This window comes from Tenrec ecaudatus, chromosome 7 (genome assembly GCF_050624435.1).
Source record: "Tenrec ecaudatus isolate mTenEca1 chromosome 7, mTenEca1.hap1, whole genome shotgun sequence".
Classification (NCBI taxonomy): domain Eukaryota; kingdom Metazoa; phylum Chordata; class Mammalia; order Afrosoricida; family Tenrecidae; genus Tenrec; species Tenrec ecaudatus.
In genome coordinates, this window is record NC_134536.1 from 64741596 (window position 1) to 64762003 (window position 20408).

Genomic DNA, 20408 nt, shown 5'->3' on the forward strand with positions numbered 1-20408 from the left:
GTTGAACTCCAACCTTCAAGCTAGCAGTCCAATGCTTCCCCAACAGTGATACCAGGGCTCCTTTGGGGCACTTCTAGGCGAGGCTAATTTTGATTCTTTATTTTAAACAACAAGATGGAAATTTTAGAATGCCAAGTCAAAGGGCATTTCTACCACTGATTTATTTTTTGCCCCAAAGGCTACTTTATATATGTTCTTATTTTAGCTATTCAATAAATGCTTATTGCCAATGCTATACATATGTATACCTAAAGCTATAGACAACCCATTTTACATCACAATGACCCGGGCATTTACTTCACTTCCTATGTATGTTCTGCCTGGTTCGTATGTTAAACTGAATGATAGTAATTCGCCAGTTGATCATATTTTTATTTGCTTATGGACTTTTGTTTATTTATTTGGTTATTGTTAGGACTCTGGCTTGCCCCTTACAAATATCTATTGTCATTAATTCACCTGATTTTCTCTGTGTGTGAATCAATCATGTCTTGATGTATACAGTCCTGTTTCTATGTTTTTAGAAAAAGTTACTCGTATTTATCTAGGAGTCCTAGTGGTACTCTTGGTTACGTAAGCATTCGGTGGTGGTCCAAGGAGTTAGTCCAAAGCCCACTAGCCACCATGTGCTGCTCTGTCAATTAAAAAAATATATGTGTGTGTGTATGTATATATATATATATATATATTTACTATAGCCCAGGATCCAGGATAAAGTGTAGGCATTGCTTTGGCAGCCCCCTTCATCCCCAGGAGTGGTACTGCCCACTTTTGGCGACACTGCTTTAGCCAGTGACTTTCCTCCTTCCCTGGCCTTCCTACCTCTGGTAGGTTTGGGCCATAACCCGTTTTCCTTCAGCGATGTAGACTGGAGTGAACAGAAAAGCAGCACTAGCCTGGTTCTCATCGTCACTGGCAGCATCTTTTAGGAGGCTAGGAGCCAGGGCCCTAAACACTGGTACTCTATCTTCGTGCAGGATGATACTACTTGATTACAAATCTGCTCTGTAGACTTCAGTTGGTGAAATCCAACACCGATCACATGGAGGGACAGCTCCCTTATAGATGTGGAGGCTGGTTTACACCCACATCACACACCAAAATCACACAGCGAGTTGTATAAGGAGTCGTCTATGCTCCATCCCATAAGAAGATTGCCACAGTAGTAGATTTGAATAGATAATGTCTATATCTAAAGTAGTCATGTGTTTATTATTTATTTGTAATTTGTAAATAATATCATTTTATAAATAATATCGATTTATAAATAATATCATTTTATTGGGGGCTCATCCAACTCTTATCACAATCCATACATACATCAATTGTATAAAGCACATTTGTACATCCGTTACTCTCCTCACTCTCAGAACATTTGTTCTTCACATAAGCCCCTGATATCAGTTCCTCATTTTCCCTCCTATCCCCCTCCCCCTCCCTCATGAACCCTTGATAATTTTGAAATTATTATTTTGTCATATCTTACACTGTCTGATGTCTCCCTTCACCCACATTTTTATTGTCCATCCTCCAGGGAGGAGGTTATATGTAGATCCCTGTAATCAGTTCCCCCTTTTTACCCCACCCTCCCTCTACCCTCCTGGTATAGCCACTCTCACCGCTGGTCCTGCAGGGATCATCTGTCCTGGAGTCCTTGTATTTCCAGTTCCTGTCTGTAGCAGTGTACATCCTATGGTCTAGCCAGATTTGTAAGGTAGAATTGGGATCATGATAGTGGGGGGCAGGGAGGAGAGCAAGGAGGAAGCATTTAGGAACTAGAGGAAAGTTGTAGGTTTTATCATTGCAACACTGCACCCTGACTGGCTGTCTCTTCCCCATGACCCTTCTGTAAGGGGATGTCCAGTTGCCTTCAAATGGGCTTTGAGTCCCCATTCTGCACTCCCTCTCATTCACAATTATGATTTTTTTGTTCTTTGATGCCTGATACCTGATCCCTTTGACACCTCGCGATCACACAGGCTGGTGTGCTTCTTCCATGTGGGCTTTGTTGCTTTGGAGCTAGATGGCCACTTGTTTACCTTCAAGCTTTTAAGATCCCAGATGCTATATCTTTTGATAGCCGGGCACCATCAGCTTTCTTCAACACATTTGCTTATTCATCCATTCTGTCTTCAGCAATTGTGTCCGAAGGTGAGTATCATGGAATGTCAGTTTAATAGAACAAAGTATTCTTGCATTGAGGGAGTACTTGAGTGGAGGTTCAATGTCCATCTGCTACCTTAATTCTAAACCTATAAATATATGCACATAAATCTATTTCCCCATCCTTATATATACATATATTTACATACATAAATGCCTTTATTTAGACCTCTATAAATGCCCTTTGCCTCCTAGCTCTTTCCTCTGTTTCTGTTGACTTTCCTCTTGTCCCACTATCATGCTCTGCCTTCATTTGGGTGTCAGTAATTCCTCTCAGTTACATTACCCTTGATCACACCCTACCAGGCCTCCTACACCCTCCTCACCACCGATTTGGATCACTTGTTATTTCCTTGTCCCTGGGTTTGTTAAAAACACTTCCTTTCCCCCCATCTTCCCCTCTCCCATGTCCCTCTGGAACTGTCAGTCCCATTGGTTTCTCCTCCAGATTGTTCATCCAGCCTATCTTATTTAGATAGACCTGTAGAGATAATAACATGCACAAAAACAAGACAGAGCAAAACCAAGCAACAAAAGAAAAGAAAACAACAACAAAAAGCTAATAACAAAGACAAAACACAACAACAAAGAAAAGCGTGTAGTTCATTCAAGGACTGTTTGTTGGTCTTTAGGAGTGCTGTCCAGTCAAGTCTGATGGGGCGCCAAGCCCTGGCCCCAGAGTCTTGGTATTCCTGGGGACTTCCTTGTTCTGTTCCCCTTGCTGTTCTGTTGCATGCCCTCAGTGTTTTGCCTCAGTGTGGTGGGATCAGATTGGGTGCAGTTCCCACACAGTGTCTCCAATGTTGTCCCCTATAGGGCTATGGGTCAGTGAGGGATGTCGTGTCTCATAGTGAGGCTGGCCATATGATCTTCTCTGTGGATTGGCTGCTCTGAGTGGGAATATCGTCCTCAAGGCTTGGTGGGCCAGAATGTGCTTCACTCTCTCTTCCTCCCCCTTCATTTGCTCCCATGTGCTCTGATCAGACAGGTCCCTCTCCCCAAGCTGCAGCCTCAGTGCTGTCCTCTGAAATAAATTCTTGTGGGGGGGGGGTGGGCAGGTGACCACCTAGTTGAGATTGGGACTGGCCCCAGTAATGTGTTTTTGTAATACCTTCCTCAGAAGGCCATAGGTTGGCTCCAAAAAACCTTGTCATAGTCTGGGTTGACTAGAGAAACAAATTCATAGACACTTGTATGTTTATAAGAAAGATCTTTATATACAAGAGCAATTGAATATTGAGAAAGTATCCCAACCCAGACCAAATCAAGTCCATGAGTTGAATATTAGCCCGTAAATCCAATATTTTCCCATGAATTCCTCTTGAAACTCACACAACACAAGCAATGATGCTGAATGCAGGAAGATCACAGGCCAGTGTGTGGAAAATCTTGTGGATCCATGGGAGTGAAGCATCTCAGTGCTGCCAGGGTTTCCATGTGGCTCCTCCAGCCCCAGGGCTCTAGCATCGCTCCCTGTGTCGTCTCAACAGAAATGTCTCGCAGGGAGTGTGTGTGCCCCGCCTCCAGTGAGCCATTTATTTCCTTATCGCCTCCCAATGAGGTCTTCAAGTTGTGACCTGATTGACAGGCTAAACACCACCCCTTCCCTCTTAATCCTCTCAAACTGACAACAGATTATGAAACCACCCCACTGGTCCAAGGTGACGCTCCCACAGTCCTATCTGAAGACTGAATTCCTTGGCAACACCAGACACCCTACCTCTTAGCCAAACATGTTTCTACCTGGGCCTCTTCATAAATGAAAGGGGAAAAGAGGACTGAGAGGTTGTCCTAAAAAGATTTCCACATCTGGAGGAAGCCTTTTATAATAAAGGTTGTTTTGAAGTGCCTAAATTCAGAGTCAAAAACTCATAATAAGTTAAAGGTGGGCAAACTTAAGGAATAACCTAGCAAAATTCTTACATTGACAATATGGGGAAATATAAATTCACAGAAGAATGACTTTCTCAGGAGCATAGATGAGGGGGTATCCCCCCAAAGCTATGTATTTAAATTTTTACAAAGCAACCTTATCACCTTCAAAGTAATCTCTGTTACACTTATTGTATAAACTCATGGATAAGCCGAGTTTTTCAGCGCATTTTAATGCAGTTTTTGTGGTAAAATTTGGTGTCTCAGCTGATATTCAGGTCAGTTTATACTTCAGTATATACGGTAATACATTTATTAAATCTGTGATTCCATTCTTGGAAACATTTTTCAACTCATCTGTTTGGATGGCTGACAGCACCTCCCTTGTTTTTTTCCTCACCTCTTCCAAGTCAGCAAATTTCTGTCCTTTTATGTCCCTCTGCTTTTGAGGAAACAAATAGAAATCACACAGAGTGAGGTCAGGTGTGTCAGGCAAGAGAGGTATGCCATTTTTTTGCCCAAAACTGGCATACTGAGATGGTTCCATGAGCAGGAGCATTGTCGTGGTGGCAAAACCAGTCCCGCATCTGCTATAAATCAGTCCTTTTTGGTCATGCACTATTCCACAATCCTTTCAGAACCACTAAATAGAAAGCTTGATTAACAGTCTGACCTAGAACAAACTGCAAATGCACTATCCCCCTCACATCAATGGAGCTTTTTCTGTTTTTTTGGGTGTGTGTGTGTGTGTGTGTGTATATATATATTAAAATTTTTATTGTAATTTTAGTCAAAGTTTACAGAGCAAATTTGGTTTCCATTCCCATTTCATATATGCTCATATATATATTGATTTGTGAAATTGATTGCAATCCCCACTTTCTCCCTATTTTTACCGTTTTCACTCATCCTTCTTTCCTGTTTGTTCCTGCCTTCTGCACTTTATCCCTGGGAAGATGCTGCCACTTGCTATTGTGTGGTTGGATGCTGTAAGGAGTCCTTCCTGGTATTACCATTCACCTACAGACCTCTCACCTCTCCCACGGAACACTGGGAGGTTCAAACTGCTCATCTGTGGTTAGCTGCTTGATGGGTAGTCCATATGCCATAAGGGCTCCCACTCCTGAAAAGATTTAAAGTCTCAGAAATCCCAAGGGGCATGATAGGACTCATGGAGAAGAAGACTTAAAATGGTGAAATAGCAATATTACCCAAAGCGATCTAGAAATACAATGTAATGCCAAGGCAGATTTCATCATCACTCTTTAAAGAAATAGAAAAACTAGTGGCCAACTTTACATGAAAAGGAAAAAGACGTTGGATAAATAAAGCATTATTAAAGAAAAAACACGGTAGGAGGCCTCACATTTCCCCATCGCAAAGGCTATTGCCCGCCCTCAAGTCAAGTCCAACTGGACATCTTCCTATCCATGTGCATGGCATAGTCTTTACTGATGTAGGCTTCTTTTGGTTTCCTGGAATAGTATTTTGTCGTTTCCTTTGTATTGGCCTTTTGTGTCTCTGGTTGAGTATATTCCTAAGGCGCCCTGGTGGCACAGAGGGGTTGTGTGTTGGACTGCTCTTTGGGAGATAGATGAAGCTGCGTGCTCCTATAAAGACTTACATCTCAGAAATGTAGGGAGCAGTTCTACTCTGGCTCATAGGGTTTCTGCGAGTCGGACTTGATGGCAAAGTGTATGGTAAGTAGTATATCTTTTGGGTCGCTATTATAAATGATATTGCTCTTCAGATTTCCTTGTTAATGTGGAGTATAGGTTTCCAAAATTATGTGTCCTTTCATCCACTTTACAAGGGGAAACATATTCAGCATTCCTCTTGGTAATTAAAAAAATGTTTATTTTACTATAGCCCGTAATCTCAGATAAAGTGTAGGTATCTGGGTTTTTTTTTTCAGTTTCCGTGGATTGTTGGAGTGCCTCCAAGGGCGTGGTCTCACTCACTTTAGGAAATAATGGGCTAGAGGGACCATGGGAACTTAAGCCCTGAAGTCATAGCTCTACATTTCTATAGGTATAAAGACTATCTTGTTAGGTATTTGTGAAAGTAAAACATTTGTATCTTCCCTATTACCACACAAAGGAGCCCTGCTGGCATAATGGGTAACGGGTTGAGCAGCTAATGATAAAGTCAAGTTCAAAACCACAGCCACTCCTCGGAAGAAGGGTGATACTTTCTACTCCCATAGAGAATTAGAGTCCTGGCAACCCATAGGGGCAGTTCCACTCTGTCCTGGCTCAGAGCCAACAACGACTTGATGGCAGTAAATTGGAGTTTTTGAACACCTGCTTTTGTAGCCCTCATGGATCGTTCCATTGCTCCCAGGGGGAAGAATCCCCCACTTTGGGAAACACTGGTGCTGAGGAATCCAGCTAATTTGTGTCTGTTGAGCTTGTACCCTGCCACCTTCCTGAAGCCTTTTGTTGAGTTTCGGTCGCTTTCTTGTTGAGCTTTTAGGATTTTTCTCTATGTAGGATCTTATAAGTTGCAGATGGAGATCACTTCATTCTTTGTTGATTTAGATCACTTTTACTTTCCTCTCTTGCTTTAGTGTTCTGGCTAACACTTCCAATGCAGCATTAACTAGAAGCCACACATGAAAGGCATCCTTGTCTGGTTCCATGCAGTTTCTCTTGAGAATAATGTTGGCTATTGGCTTTGCATACATGTCTTTAATTGTTTTGAGGAATTCTATTCTTATTTTGCTGAACATTGTAGCAAGAGTAGATGTCAGATGAGGGCAATGGATATACAAATGTGAGGGACACAATCGATGTATGTATGGATTGTGATAAGAGTTGTACGAGCCCCCAATAAAATGATTTAAAAAAAAGAGTAGTTGTCAGGTTTTACTAAATGCCTTTTCTACATAGATTGATATGATCATATGGTTTTTTTCTTTGTTTTAGGAGGTGGGCTCTATTGCTTGTTTTTCCCTAATGTTGAACCAATCTTGTACACCTGCTCTGAATATCACTGGTCATAATATATGAATTTTCTATATGTTGTTGGACTCTGTTGGGTAGGATTTTTTTTCAAGAATTTTTGAGTCTATCACTGGACACAATGACCATAACAATGGGCTCAAACATGCCAATGCTTCTGAGGATGATAAAGGGCTAGGTAGTGTTAAGGTCTGTTCCATATAAGGTCTCTGAGTTGGAACCGACTCAACCGCAACTCACAGTGAGCTCATAAAGGATATTGGCTTGTGATTTTCTTTTGTAGTGTCTTGCTGTGGTTTGGTATTAAGTTACTCTGCTTCAGAGGGTGCCTTCAGGCTTAGTCCGTCTTTTTATGTGCTCTTGGGTGGTGTGAGTAAGATTGCCTTCACCACTGACTTAGGACTTTCAAAATTGGAAATGCTTTCTATGACTTATCCAATTTCTTCTTTTGTGAAGAAGATTGGGTTTTTTGGAAGGTAGTGTGTTTCTAAAATTTGTCCATTTTTCTAAGTTTTTATGTTTATTGCTGTCCTTCATAGTGTTCTGTTATCCTGTTGATTTCAGTTGGTGTGCTGCAATATCATCTATTTCTCATTCAGATCTTCTTTTGCCTCTGTTAAATTGCCAGTTGTATTAATCCTCTCAAAGAACCAACTTCTAGTCTGATTGCGTCTTTCTATTGTTTTAACCTTCACTTATTCTGCTCAAATCTTTGTTCCCAAAAAGAAAAGAAAAAAAAAATCTTTGTTCCTTTTGTCTGGTGACCGTAGCCTTGTTTTGCTTTGTTCCTTCATGTATCTCAGCAGCTAGAAGAATATCCGATGCTCATGACATATTTGTTGAATGAACAAAAGCATGAATATATAATGATTGGATGACTAGAAATAGGAATACTATTTTTCCATGATTACTTTTATTATTCAGTCATAAAAATCCAGGAAGCAACTCACGATATTAATGACAACTACATCTATGTTGGCAGCGGCACATGCAGCCTTGCTGCCCCAAGCATAGACTGTGGAGCAGCAGGATCACCACCACCTGGGCGCTTGGTGAATGCAAACTCAGGCCCGACCTCAGAGCTGTGGAAATGGGATCTGCATTCTAATAAAATATTCCCATGTGACTGATTGCAAATTAAAGTCGAAAAGCTCTGGTCTTGAGCAATGGTTTCAATCTGGACTGTATGTTGGAATTACCGGGGTAATTTTTTAAAAGACTGCTATCTCAGTCCTATCCCCCAGAGACTCTGACCTAAGAGTCTGGAGGGGTCTGGACAAGGCCCGGGGTATAGAGGGAAAATGACTGGCTTAGATCGCTGAGATTAGAATCTTGTCTGTGTCTTGGTGCAAATGGAGTGGCATGTGGATATCATCGACCTCACCTTATTTCAGAACATCAGCTTTCAGTTCCTCCTTTGTGGTCTCAAGTGAGACTTTTGTCTTAGTTACCTTCCATAACACAGATACCACAAGTGGGTGGCTTTAAAGAACAGCAATTTATGTTTTTCCACAGTCTAGGAGGTTAAAAGTGCAGATCAGGCTCTTGGCCCGCGTCCTGCCTTGTTGGCAGAGCCGGGTCTTCCCTGATGTCTTTAGCGTGTAGGTGATCTTCACATGGCATAGCTTTTCACCATCTCTGAGTCTACGCCGGTCGTTTACAACTCAAAGGTGATCCCGCGTAGGACTCACAGTACTCGGGCCTGATCGAATCAAAAGTAAAACCTTGTTGCTAAACTGGTACTCAAACCAAAACTCAATGGTCACTGAGTTTCTCTCAACTCGTGGCAACTGCATATCTTCCTGAGTAGAACAGAACTCCACAGGGCTTTCATAGGTACAGGGGCCAGAAATTCAATATAGAGTTTGGGGTGACAGAATTCAGTCTATAACAACATCCTTCGGGGTAGCTGTTTTTCACTGTCAGAAAATACACTCATTCTACATCTACTGGCTCTGACAGTTTCAGTATCAGGGAATAAACACTGAATGCTGTCAACCCCTTGGAGGAAGGATGCTCCAGTGGCCTTTGCAAGCAGAAAAGTCAACAGCGTACACAGAGCGACGCTGAGAACTTCAGGGTCAATTTGTAGGTACACACAGGGAAGCCTTCTCCGTGGGTGGTCAAACGGGTCACTGCGTCCTGTACAGCAAGGGCTTATGAGTTTCAACTCTTCCTGCCTCTGAAGCTGCCACACCCACTGGCTGAAATGGTCATTTCTTGAGTAACTTCATTACAAAAGTTAGGGGGTGGAACTGACCTCTGAGTGTGACCCCAAAAATAAATACCTTGAATCTGAAGTTCAGTTCCCAAAGCCACACAATAGAGAGGCATAAAAGGATGCTGAAGCAGCAATGGCTAACTGATAGTAAGAAAAGATTCTGGCAAGATGTAGAAAACCTATCCGATTTTCACTGACCCACTGGACTGTCTCTTACAGCTGAAGCCTCGGGTTCTCATGACTCCTGTAGGCCTCTCCCCTCCATGGAGCACCCCTGAGCCTGACGTCAGCAACACCCCTCAGGATGCAGCCACCATACCCAGCTTGGCCGCCCCACAGCCTCTCACAGGTAAGTCCGCAGAATAAGATTCAGCAGGTAACAAAGCAGCCCACCTTCTAACACTTATTTTAAGAACAATAGAGCTGCCACCTGAGAAAACACCGCATGAAAAATATGGTGTTTCTTTTAGCTGGGCAGCAGATAGGATGACCAGATTCCTCTAGAACATCATTTTCTCTGGAGGACCTATGCCAGCGCTTGGTAGGAAGGTCCCTTATTAATTGTTATTTCCTTCATCATGTCTGATGAAGGAAAGGACATACAGCCTGTCACAGAGAGACCTGGGTACAAATCCCTGTTCCACCACCATTTATAGACTTAGCCAGGCTCAGTCAGGCTCTTATTTTTTTTTGTAGTTAGTTCAAGGATCATTTGTTGGCCTTTAGGAGTGCTTTCCAGTCCAGTCTGTTGGGGCACCACGCCCTGGCCCCAAAGTCCACTTTCAGCATTCCCTGGGGACCTTGCCGCTCCATTCCCTTGCTGTTCCGCTGCACTCCCCCACTGCTTTGCCTCGGTGTGGTGGGATCATGTCGGGCGCAATTCCCACACTGTGTCTCCGGTGCTGTCCCCTGTCAGACTCTATATTTGAATTAATAACACAATAATAATGCCCAGCTAAAAAGCTTATCTTGAGACTCAAATAAAGAATGCGAACCATTTTCCATTGAGTTGATTGGGACCCATGGCAACCCTATACATGCCAAAGTTGGACAGTGCCTTGGAATGATGTCAATCACTCTGACCTTTAGGAAGTGGATTGATTGCCAGGCCTTTCTTCCAAGGTGCTTCTGAGTGGGTTGAAACCACCCACCTTTCTGTGAGTAGCTGAGTGCCTTAATTGTTTACACCACCCAGGAACAAAACAAGTAAAGCGCTCAGAGGTGCTCTTTTATTAAATTTACTTTTGCTGTTACTCTTTAACCTTTTTTCAAAATACTATTGGTTGCATTGGAAGGTCCCCGGTCCACAATCTTTGCACAGGTGGTCTCTGAGGGGAGATGCTCATCTCCTGGTGCGGGCAGTGTTAGACGGAGGAATGGTAGGTAAACGGAGTCATCGTCGTACCGTACAGTGAAACCCATGAAAGTAGAAACCTGTCTAATGCAAAAACCAGTCAGAGGAGGAAATCTTGACTGGCTCCCCCTAAGGCAAGTGGTAGAAAAATTACAAGACTGCATCCTATCAAAGATAAGAAACGAATAAACAGGGAAATCCCACGTAGTTCTGTCTCGTGGGTTTTTATCAAATATATGAGCTGTTAAAACCTATTCTTATTTCATCCTTAAAATTTTTTGACTTCTAAAGTATATCTTATTTCTGCCCCTAGGGCATATCTTTTAAATGTACACAGTGTATTGATAAAGCCAAGAACAGGTGGTTACATGTTGGACTGATAACCACAAGGTCAGCACTTCAAAACCACCAGCCGCTCCTCAGGAGAAAGACGAGGCTTTCTACTCTGATAAAGAGCTTAAGTCTTAGACACCCACTGGGGCAGTCCTGTCTATAGGGTCGCTATGAATTGGAATTGACTCATGGGCAAATTAATTTTTTGTTTTTTATTTTTAAGACAAAAATCATACATTTGGGGGCATGTGATACAAAATGTATTTACTGATGGAATGTATTGCTTTTAAAGTGTGGAGACCATTGATCAGATTCCTCCAAATGGGCAGCGGAATGAGTGTCCCCTGCTGTGAGCTTAGAGTTCCTGTCATTGGCTCGGAAGGAGGGCGTGCGAAGACCGCATTCTCTTTCGAACTGCACTGAACAGAGAGTCTCTGACGGGATTAGCAGCAGCTTGATTGTGTTTTTTTTCCCACAGATTACCAGAGAAATAGCAAACACTAGGTGCTTGATGGCACCTTTAAAGGGGCGGGAGGTTTTGTATGTGCACATGCCCAGCATTATAATCATGTCTTCCCAGTGGACCACATGAGCCTCTGCAGCCTGTCATTCAGGTTTGAGTACGTGTATCAGCGTGGGCCCCTGTCGCTTCCCAGGAGGCTCCCTTGAGAAAAGATGGGGTGTCAGGTGCTTTGGGCTCTTACTTCCTATGTTGGAAACCATTTTCCCCAAGGCCCATGGTGGAGGGGGTAACGGTGGCTGCAGCACATGGGGGCATCCCAGTGGCCTGATGCACATCCGGGTCTCTGTTTCCACAGTCTGTCTGTACATCAACAAGCAAGCCAATGCAGGGCCGTACCTGGAGAGGAGGAAGGTGCAGCAGCTCCCAGCACACCTGGGGCCGGAGAGACCGTCGGCGGTCCTGCAGCAGGCGGTGCAGGCCTGCATTGACTGTGCCCACCAGCAGAAGCTGGTCTTCTCCCTGGTCAAGCAGGGCTACGGTGGCGGCGAGATGGTGTCGGGTAAGACTCTTGGAGGCTGCATGAGAGGGCCATTCAGGGTCTTTTGAAGAGGAAAGCAGCTGTACTTGGCAACAGTGGTTTGGGCCAAGTCTTCCATCTGCTGGGCTCTGGGGACCATAATGACCTTGGGTGCGGGAGGCTTCTTCCAGAGCTGGAGGAAAAGGTGCTTTCACACCGGACAGGAATACTGGGCCCCCGAGGTCCCGTCCTTGACTTTTCCTTTTCCCCTCCCCGTGTCAGTCCGGGTAGACCAGAGAAACAAGTCCAGAGACTCTCACATGTCTACAAGAAAGAGCTTTATTTAAAGAGCCATGGAAGATGAAGAAAATGTCCCGGCCCAGTCCAGGTCAAGTCCATACGTCCAATACCAGTCTATAAATTCTTCTTCAGACTCACACAACGCATGCAATGATGCCGAATGCAGGAAGATCACAGGCCAGTGGGTGGAAAGTCTTGTGGATCCAGTGGCAGTGGATGCATCTCAGCACTGGCAGGGGTCTCCACCTGGCTTCTTTAGCTCCAGGGCTCTGGCTCTATCAGCATAGCTCCTTGTGGCTTGTCAACAAGAACGTGTAGCAGAGAGAGAGTGTGTGTGTGTTCCACTTCAAGAAAGGAAGACAGAGTTCCCAGAATCCTCGGGAAAAGGCCATGTCCACACAAAGGCATGATTGGCTATGACCTGATTGACAGACCAGACTCCACCCCTATTACCTATTTAACAAGTTGACATGAAATTATGTAACTGCCATATCCCCACTACATCCAACCCATCAGGAAATGCTATTGCTCTGCCTTCCAAACAGATCCAGAATCCAACTACATTTCTCTACCCATACCAACTATCCTGGTTCTTCAGAGTCTCATTCACATCCTGCCCCACCTCACACAAGATCTTGCATAGCCTTCTCCCACTTAGGAGCAAAGCCCAAATCTTAGCCAGGTGACCGCTTCAGTCTTTCCCGGTCCTTCACTTCGGCTGCGGCTCCTTGCTGTTCTTGTGCATCCTCGGCTTATGCTCCTGACTTGAGTTCTTTGCGTTGTCATTCTGTCTCCCTGGAAGCTCTTCCCTGTATGTCTACCTGACTTATTCCCATACTTCCTTCAGGTTTCTCCTCAAAGGCCACTTCATCAGAGCCCTTTCCCTACTGTCCTGTTTAAACTTCAGCCCCTGCCCCACCCTCTCTCCTCTCTCACTCTACTCCCACCGCGCTTTCGTAGCGTGAGACCCTCCCTGTATGAGGAACCCAGGTGACATCGTGGTCATGCGCTGGGGCTGCTAAGTGCCAGGCGGTTGTCTGAAACCACCAGCCCCTCTCTGGGGGAAAGATGGGGTTTTCTACTCCTGTAAAGAGGGACCGTCTAGAAACTCACGGGGAAAATTCTACCCTGTCCTACAGGGTCACTGTGAGTTGGCATCGACTTGAGGGCAGTGAGTTCACTGTTTGGTTTTGATTGCCACACATGGAGAAAGCTCCTGACCTTCATGTTACCTTACAAGGATGTGTGTTTATTGTTTGTTCGCTTTTAAATAAGAGCTCATAGGATCAGAAGAAGGAAAAAAATCTCCATCCTCCCATCAGTTCTCCAATTTGGCAGGAGTCGAAGTAGATGTTGAGCGTGACACTGATCGCCCAGGGTGGACTCAGAAGCACGGACCTCCATTCCCTGCTGTGCCTTTTGATGGCATTTCAGGTTTCCCTCTGAGAGCCGGGCTCACGATCCGGGTTTCTTCCTGGGACCAAGGACCATTTCCCTGGCCACGTGGAATGGCTTAAGTCATAGGTCTGGAGCTCAGAGACAGCACCTCCTTTCCAGTGAGTCTGTCTGCTTCAGTGCATCCTGCTGTTGCTACATTTTTTCATTTTTAGTTGACTTTTCATGTATTCATCAACCTTTTAATCTTTTAAAATAATCATTTTATTGTGGGCTCTCACAGCTCTTATCACAATCTATCCATCCATCATGTCAAGCACATTTGTACATTTGTTGCCATCATCATTCTCACAAAACATTTGCTTTCTACTTGAGCCCTTGGTATCAGCTCATTTCCCCCTCCCCACCCTCCCTCCCTCATTAACCCTTGATAATTTATTTTTAAAATGTCATGTCTTACATGTACCACTGTCTCCCTTCACCCACTTTTCTGTTGTGTGTCCCTCTGAGAGAGGGTTCTATGTCGATCACTGTGGGTTCCCCCTTTCTCTCCTCCTGTCATGGCTACTCTCATTATTGGTCAACCTCCATTCCCTGCTGTGGCCTTGGGCCCTTGGCTGTCGCCAGGCCTTCTGCAGGTTTTGGCACCAAACAAGAGGGGAGGACAGCCGTGCCAAGCTTCCGTACCTCCTCCAGGACGGGAGGTGCTTCGAGTGACCTACCCCACAGCGTGGTTTTGGGGGGCAGGGGCTTTGGGAGTAATAGTCCAGACACCCACTCTCCACTTAGACCCTGATCCCCAAGGCCCTGCTTGCCAAACGTTCTCATGCCACGAAGCCCAGGGAAGAGTCACTTTGGTGCCACCGCCGTGGTGTCAAGGGAGAAAAGTGTCCTGGCTGGAGAAGACTTTTATGGATCTCTGAGAGCCCAGGGGTGGAAGGAAGCCTATCAGAGTATCATGGGACTTTTAACCCTTTCCCACCCACCATTGGGGATGTTCCACCTTGCCTCACCCTGCCGGTGGGCCCATTTTAGGATCTGACGAATCCCAGGCCCTTTAAGTGATGGCATTTTCCCGCTTTGTGATCGCCGGGCACCTGGAGCATGCGCAGTCATTTAGGGAACCAGCCTGATGCCCCAGGTTCTGCGAGGTTCCTTATCTTTGCATGCCTTAAGGTACGCGTCAGAGAGGCTTCCGTTACTACCACTCCTTCGTCAAGTTCTCTGCTGAGTTGACTCAATCCTTTTTAAATTTTTATTTCCACATACAATAGGTGCCTCTAGGAGTCAGAAGCATTACACATAAACTCACATGTGCATTTTGATACATACATGCTTACATACATAGAAGTGCACACATCACACAAATGTTCTCTGACAATGAAGACGAGTGGGCGCAGTTGATGTTTCTCAGTTGCCAGAATAACTTCACCTGTGGGAAGTTTGGGATCATCTGGATTATCAGTAGGCATAGAGATGGAATTGCTAAGGGAGGGGGGAGGGGGCCATTGTCTCTGGTGCTTTTCTTCTCATAGTCACGGTACCATTTTTCACGGTACATTTTCAAATCTGCCTGTAAACTTAAGTAAAGCAATTGGCGGCTGGGTCTATGTTCTCAAGCACCTGGTGTTACTGACTTAGTTTAGAGCAAACTCCAGCTAATCCTGCCATTTCTAGATTCCTCGTGATTTCTTTCCTGTTCAAATCCGTCAAGTCCGGATTTCTCAGTTCCCCACTTGCTGGTCTGGGAGCTGACGCACATCAGCACCGTCCATTCTAATCCCAGCATGTTCCCGCAGGGGATTTCTCTCTCACCGCTCGCAGCATATTATCCTGATCAAATGCCCGTCATGTGTTCACGTAACTTGGTACTTTTTCCCAGTATCTTCTGCATGCATTTTCCTGTAACTTCCTCTCAGGAAGGCGTCAAACCCAATTAAGTCAAACCCACTGCCCTCGAGTCCATTCTGACTCATAGTGACCTTATAGGACAGAGTAGAATGGCCTTATAGGATAGAGTGACCTTATAGGATAGTGGCCTTATAGGACAGAATAGAATGGCCTTATAGCACAGAGTGACCTTATAGGACAGAGTGACCTTATAGGACAGAGGGACCTTATAGGACAGTGACCTTGTAGGACAGAGTAGAATGGCCTTATAGGACTTAGTGACCTTATAGGACAGAATGACTTTATAAGACACTGACCTTATAGGACAGAGTAGAATGTGACCATATAGGACAGAGTAGTGACCTTACGGGACAGAGTAGAATGGTCCCCGGGGGTTTCTAAGGCTGCCAATCTTGACGAGCCTCTTTCTCCTGGCAGCTGGTGGCTTCGGACTGCTGGCCTTGTGGTGAGCAGGCCACTGCATGACCCCCCAGGTGAGCCAATGATAACATGGCCAATCAGAACCAAACCAACAGCCCAGGGCGTCCACGTGCGGTTGATGATAACTAAAATGCAGCATCAGCCGGGTACTACATATATTGGATGCCAATGGCAGTGCCCTCTCTAAAAGGAAGCTTCCACTGTGTGCATGGGCAGGACAGCCTCCCCAGGGAGCCTCTTGTCCGCTCTTTGGCTAGCTCTCCCAATCAGGGCATGTTAAAAATGACAGGCAAGCACCATGAGAGGACATGGGACCTGGAAAACCACCCAGTTCCTCACTGTAGTTCCTCAACTGTAACGTGGGATGACAGCCTGTGGCCCACTGTCCTCACAGAACTGGGGAGCACTCAAGGAGACCACAAGTGTGGCAGCGCTTGTCAAACTAGAAAGACCACACAAGTGAAAAGAACTGTTTGGATTTCTCATTGGAATGGGCCTTTCCCCTAGCAGCCTGTAATCAAAACAAACTATAGACCCTTGCTTCTGCCCCTGGCCCTGCCCCCGCCCCTGGCCCAGCCTCTACCAGCCTTTGGGGGATGTAATGTAAATGAGACCGCCACCAGAGTTGTTGACACCTGAGAGGAAGAGACCGAAGCAGGAATCAGAATGTCCTTTGTGGTGTCTCTTTGTCTCCTGTGTGTCCAGAGCCCAGGTGGTGGGCATATGGTCACGAGTTGGGCCACTAACTACAAGGTCAACAGTTCAAAACCACCAACTGCTCCTGGGAGAAAGATGAGGCTTTCTATCCCCATAAAGAGTTACAGTTTCAGAAACCCACACAGGTAGTTCTACCCACAGCCTCTAGGGTCAGTATGAGTTGGTGTCGACTCCACGGTGCTGAGTTTGGGTTTAGTGTGTCTTCTCCTGATGAAGGTAGTGTGCAACCTCATGGACCGTGAGAACCACAAAAAGGAACAAGCTCTGGCCCAGAGGAACCAGTGTGTCGGTTCTAAATTCTGGTAATCCGAGGTCCAGAAGAAGTCTCCATTATAAAAACTCTCCGTCAGACGCTAAAAGTGAACTCTATGGTGACAAGACTAGAGTTGTAGCCATCAATATGAACTCATGTTTATTTAATTGATGCATGCCAGAGAGAGAACTGTTAATGGATAGGTTACAGATAAACAGGACCTTGGTGGCACAGATGGCTAAGTGTTCATCTGCTAGCCAAAAGGTTGGTGGTTTGAATTCAACATACCTGCTGATCTGCCTCCAAAAAGACAATAACCAAGAAACGCCATCAGCTCTGCTTTATCATATAGAGTCAGTATGCGTCTGAAGCGAGTCAGCGGTGCCGAGCTGCAGTGGCACACAGAGACATGCTCCTTAGCGCTGTTCGCCAAAAGGACTAAGAAGTAAAGGCCACTCCAGTAGCAATCGGTCCCCCAGGGTCCATGTGTTGGACGTTACTTTCTTTCTCAATGTGATTCTTTAGTCATAGGAAGGAAGGTTCATTGGAGAAATAGCTGATTCTAGAGCTGGGGCAAGAAATATACAAGATGAGCCTAAAGACTATTGTAGTGGCCAAAGCAAAGCGGTTCTAGAAAACGTGGTGATAGGTCATACCTGAGTTGGGAGTCAGCCTGAGAAAGATTCTCAAAGATCACAGCCGGAGCTGTTGACACAGCGAAACAAATAGTACATCGCATTACCCACAGCACAGAATAGAATTACCTTTATTCTGATCTAAACACGTCATTGAGTACATAAGTCATTGGGGGAGGGGGAACTAGCCTTCCTTCTAGAAGAATGCCAAGTAACATGTAGACTCTCCCCTCTGCAGGAGGTGGGGCTTAATGCCCCTATCACCCGGGGGTGTGGGCAGGACTTAGCGACTCAGTGGAGATACCCACACAGTGGAGATACCTGGCAGGCACCACGTTGGCCAGTCAATCGAGGTCAACTTCACGGTGATAAATCATGTAGCTATCATGTAACCTCTGACATATGGCGAGGAGAAAGACCATTCACCTCTGTCGTCGTCTTCCCCCAAACTCACAGCCCCAACTTAATCCGAGCAACTCAAAGGTCTTTAGGCATTTCCAAAAAGACCTGACTGCCCTTCAAAACAGTCAACAGGAAAACACAGAAGTGGTCCAGAGTCGACTAAGGAGGCATTATGACTTCATGCAAGGCAATCCACTGCTTTGGAGCCTGGGAATAACATACCGTATATACTCGAGTATAAGCCGACCCGAATGTCGACCGAGGAACCTAATTTTACCACAAAACTACATTAAAATCATGTGGGAAAACTCAGCTTATACTCGAGTGTATAGGTACATTAATTTATATATTCATGAAAACAGAAGCAAGACACTAGTGAGGGGAAAAAAAGAATAAAACAAAAATAAAGCCCAGTTGCCATTATGACTCAGGGTGTCCCCGGGTGTAGGGTTTATAGGGTTTTCAGTGGCTGATAGGGGATTTTTGGAAAGACAATCACCAGGACTTCCTTTTGTGGTACAGACTCCAGCCTCCAACATTTTGATTAGGGACTGAGCCTGTTAACTGCTTGTACCACGCAGGGACTGCAATGCGAGCCTGTCTAAAGAACAAGCCAACACGAACAAAGCCCGCCTCCCCGGGGCTGGCTGATGGCCGGTTTCCCCCGTGCCCAGTTCTCAGGGGCTGTGTCTGTGGTTTTGCAGTCTCGGCCTCCTTCGATGGGAAGCAGCACCTGCAGAGTCTGCCCGTGGTCAACAGCATCGGGTATGTCCTTCGCTTCCTGGCCAAGCTGTGCAGAAGTCTCCTGTGTGATGACCTCTTCAGCCACCAGCCCATCCCCAGGGGCTCCAGTGCCCCTGCGCAAGCCCCGGAGACCGTGGACGGGAGGACAGAGTCAGGTAGGCCTGGTCCTGCTTCCACCTGCCAGCAGGTCGCCCCTACAGTCCTGGGTGCTCTCCCCTTCCGGGGCAGGGGAGGCGGGTGTTGAAGAAAAGAACCCCAAGCCTTCAGAGTTCTCCCGCTGGCAGTCATGGGTGCCCAGGGGCATTCAGGTCCGGCTGGGACTAGCGTCCCTACATGATCCCCCTCCCAGGCTGCAGCTGACATAGACAGGTCAGTCACCGTCAAGTCCACCTGGACGCGTGGCAACCCTGGGTGGGCCAGGGCTGAACTGTGGGCCAAAGGGCTTCCAATGACGGGCTTTGCAGCAGTAGATCACCAAGTCTCTCTGCTGAGGCACCTGGCGGTGGCCTCAAGGCTGTGACCTCGTGGCTAGCAGCTGCATGTATTTCTCCGAGGCCTAGGCTGTTAGAATGCAGGCATGCGACCACATCACACAGGCAGCTGAGGCTCCTAATCCCTAACACTTTTGTTCTACAAAGTCCCCGTGAATGTGGGGCCATCAGCTGCACCACCACCCCGACCCCGCTGTCCACATACACATGTCCCAAATGATGGGAAAAACACAGCAAATACTGAGGTGGGGGTCGTGACTAAATAGGAGCGAGCAGGCAGACTCAAATGTGGAATCCACAAATCATGGGGATCAACTCAATGGGACAAGTGATTGTTCCTCCTCCCCTTCGGATTGAGACCCCAAGGCAGTATTCTTCATTGTTGGGTAGTTGAAAAGCAAGGGAACAAAGAATTGGGGAGCCTAGGAAATCCCCATGACAGGGAGCTGCAGAATGGATTCATCTGTGTCTCGCTGGGAGCCTCCTATGCCTGCCTGTGAGATGAGAAGGCCTAGAGGGGCCCAGTCTTGCAAGAACCTAACCGGGCCGTTTACCAAATAAGGCTTGCCATAAGAGAGGGCTTCTGGGCTCTGCTCTCGCAGGATGGAAGGTGCCTGAGCGGGAGCTCCTTCAGAAACACCCGTTCAGGCTGGAAAAGTGAGCAGCGGGCAGGGCAACCAGGCCACATGGGCAGACTTGTCACAGCTAGATGCCCGCGGGAGGGGTTCTCTTGTCCATCTGAAAGCCCTGCATTTGGGATTTGTGAAGAGTTGATGGCTCTCAGCGGTGGTCATCATTCCCAGGAATGAGCAGAAATGCTGCTTTGTCTTCTCTCTCTGGAAGCAGTGTTGATGAATGACCGGCACAGGCAGGGAGACTGGAAGTCAGTCAGCATGTCGTTCTGCAAATGTTTGCCACATATTCCTCTCTTTCAAGCGCAGCGTGACACCCTGTCTTGGGATAAGACCAAGAATTGAGCTTAAGAAAGGTGCTTTGTTGTTGTGGTTTCATAGGAATAGGATGGCCATTTTGAGTAATAAAAACCCCTACACACCCACACACATTGCATTCAGACAGGCTGATGGCATTCAACAAAGAATACTTGTAATAAGACAGGTTATACTTCAAACCCAGGAGGATAGCAGGAAATGATAAACTTAGATTCTTAGTATAATTTGGGGAGATAGATCATTTCAAATCCTATCAAAGTCCTCACCTTCAGTGTTACTCTAATCTCGGAGGCCTAGAAAATAG

At 46.0% G+C, this 20408-nt stretch overlaps 1 protein-coding gene across 2 annotated transcripts in view; it reads left to right on the top strand.

Moving 5' to 3' along the window:
- SCML4 (Scm polycomb group protein like 4) overlaps positions 1-20408 on the top strand; it is a 53622-nt gene that overhangs the window by 14749 nt on the left and 18465 nt on the right. The window contains exons 2-4 of one of the 2 annotated variants that reach the window (XM_075554001.1): positions 9439-9568; positions 11725-11928; positions 18624-18813. In XM_075554001.1, the coding sequence (XP_075410116.1) occupies positions 9439-9568; positions 11725-11928; positions 18624-18813 (524 nt within the window). Of the gene's footprint in view, positions 1-9438; positions 9569-11724; positions 11929-18623; positions 18819-20408 lie in introns of both variants that reach the window. The other variant, XM_075554000.1, reaches the window with a different exon arrangement.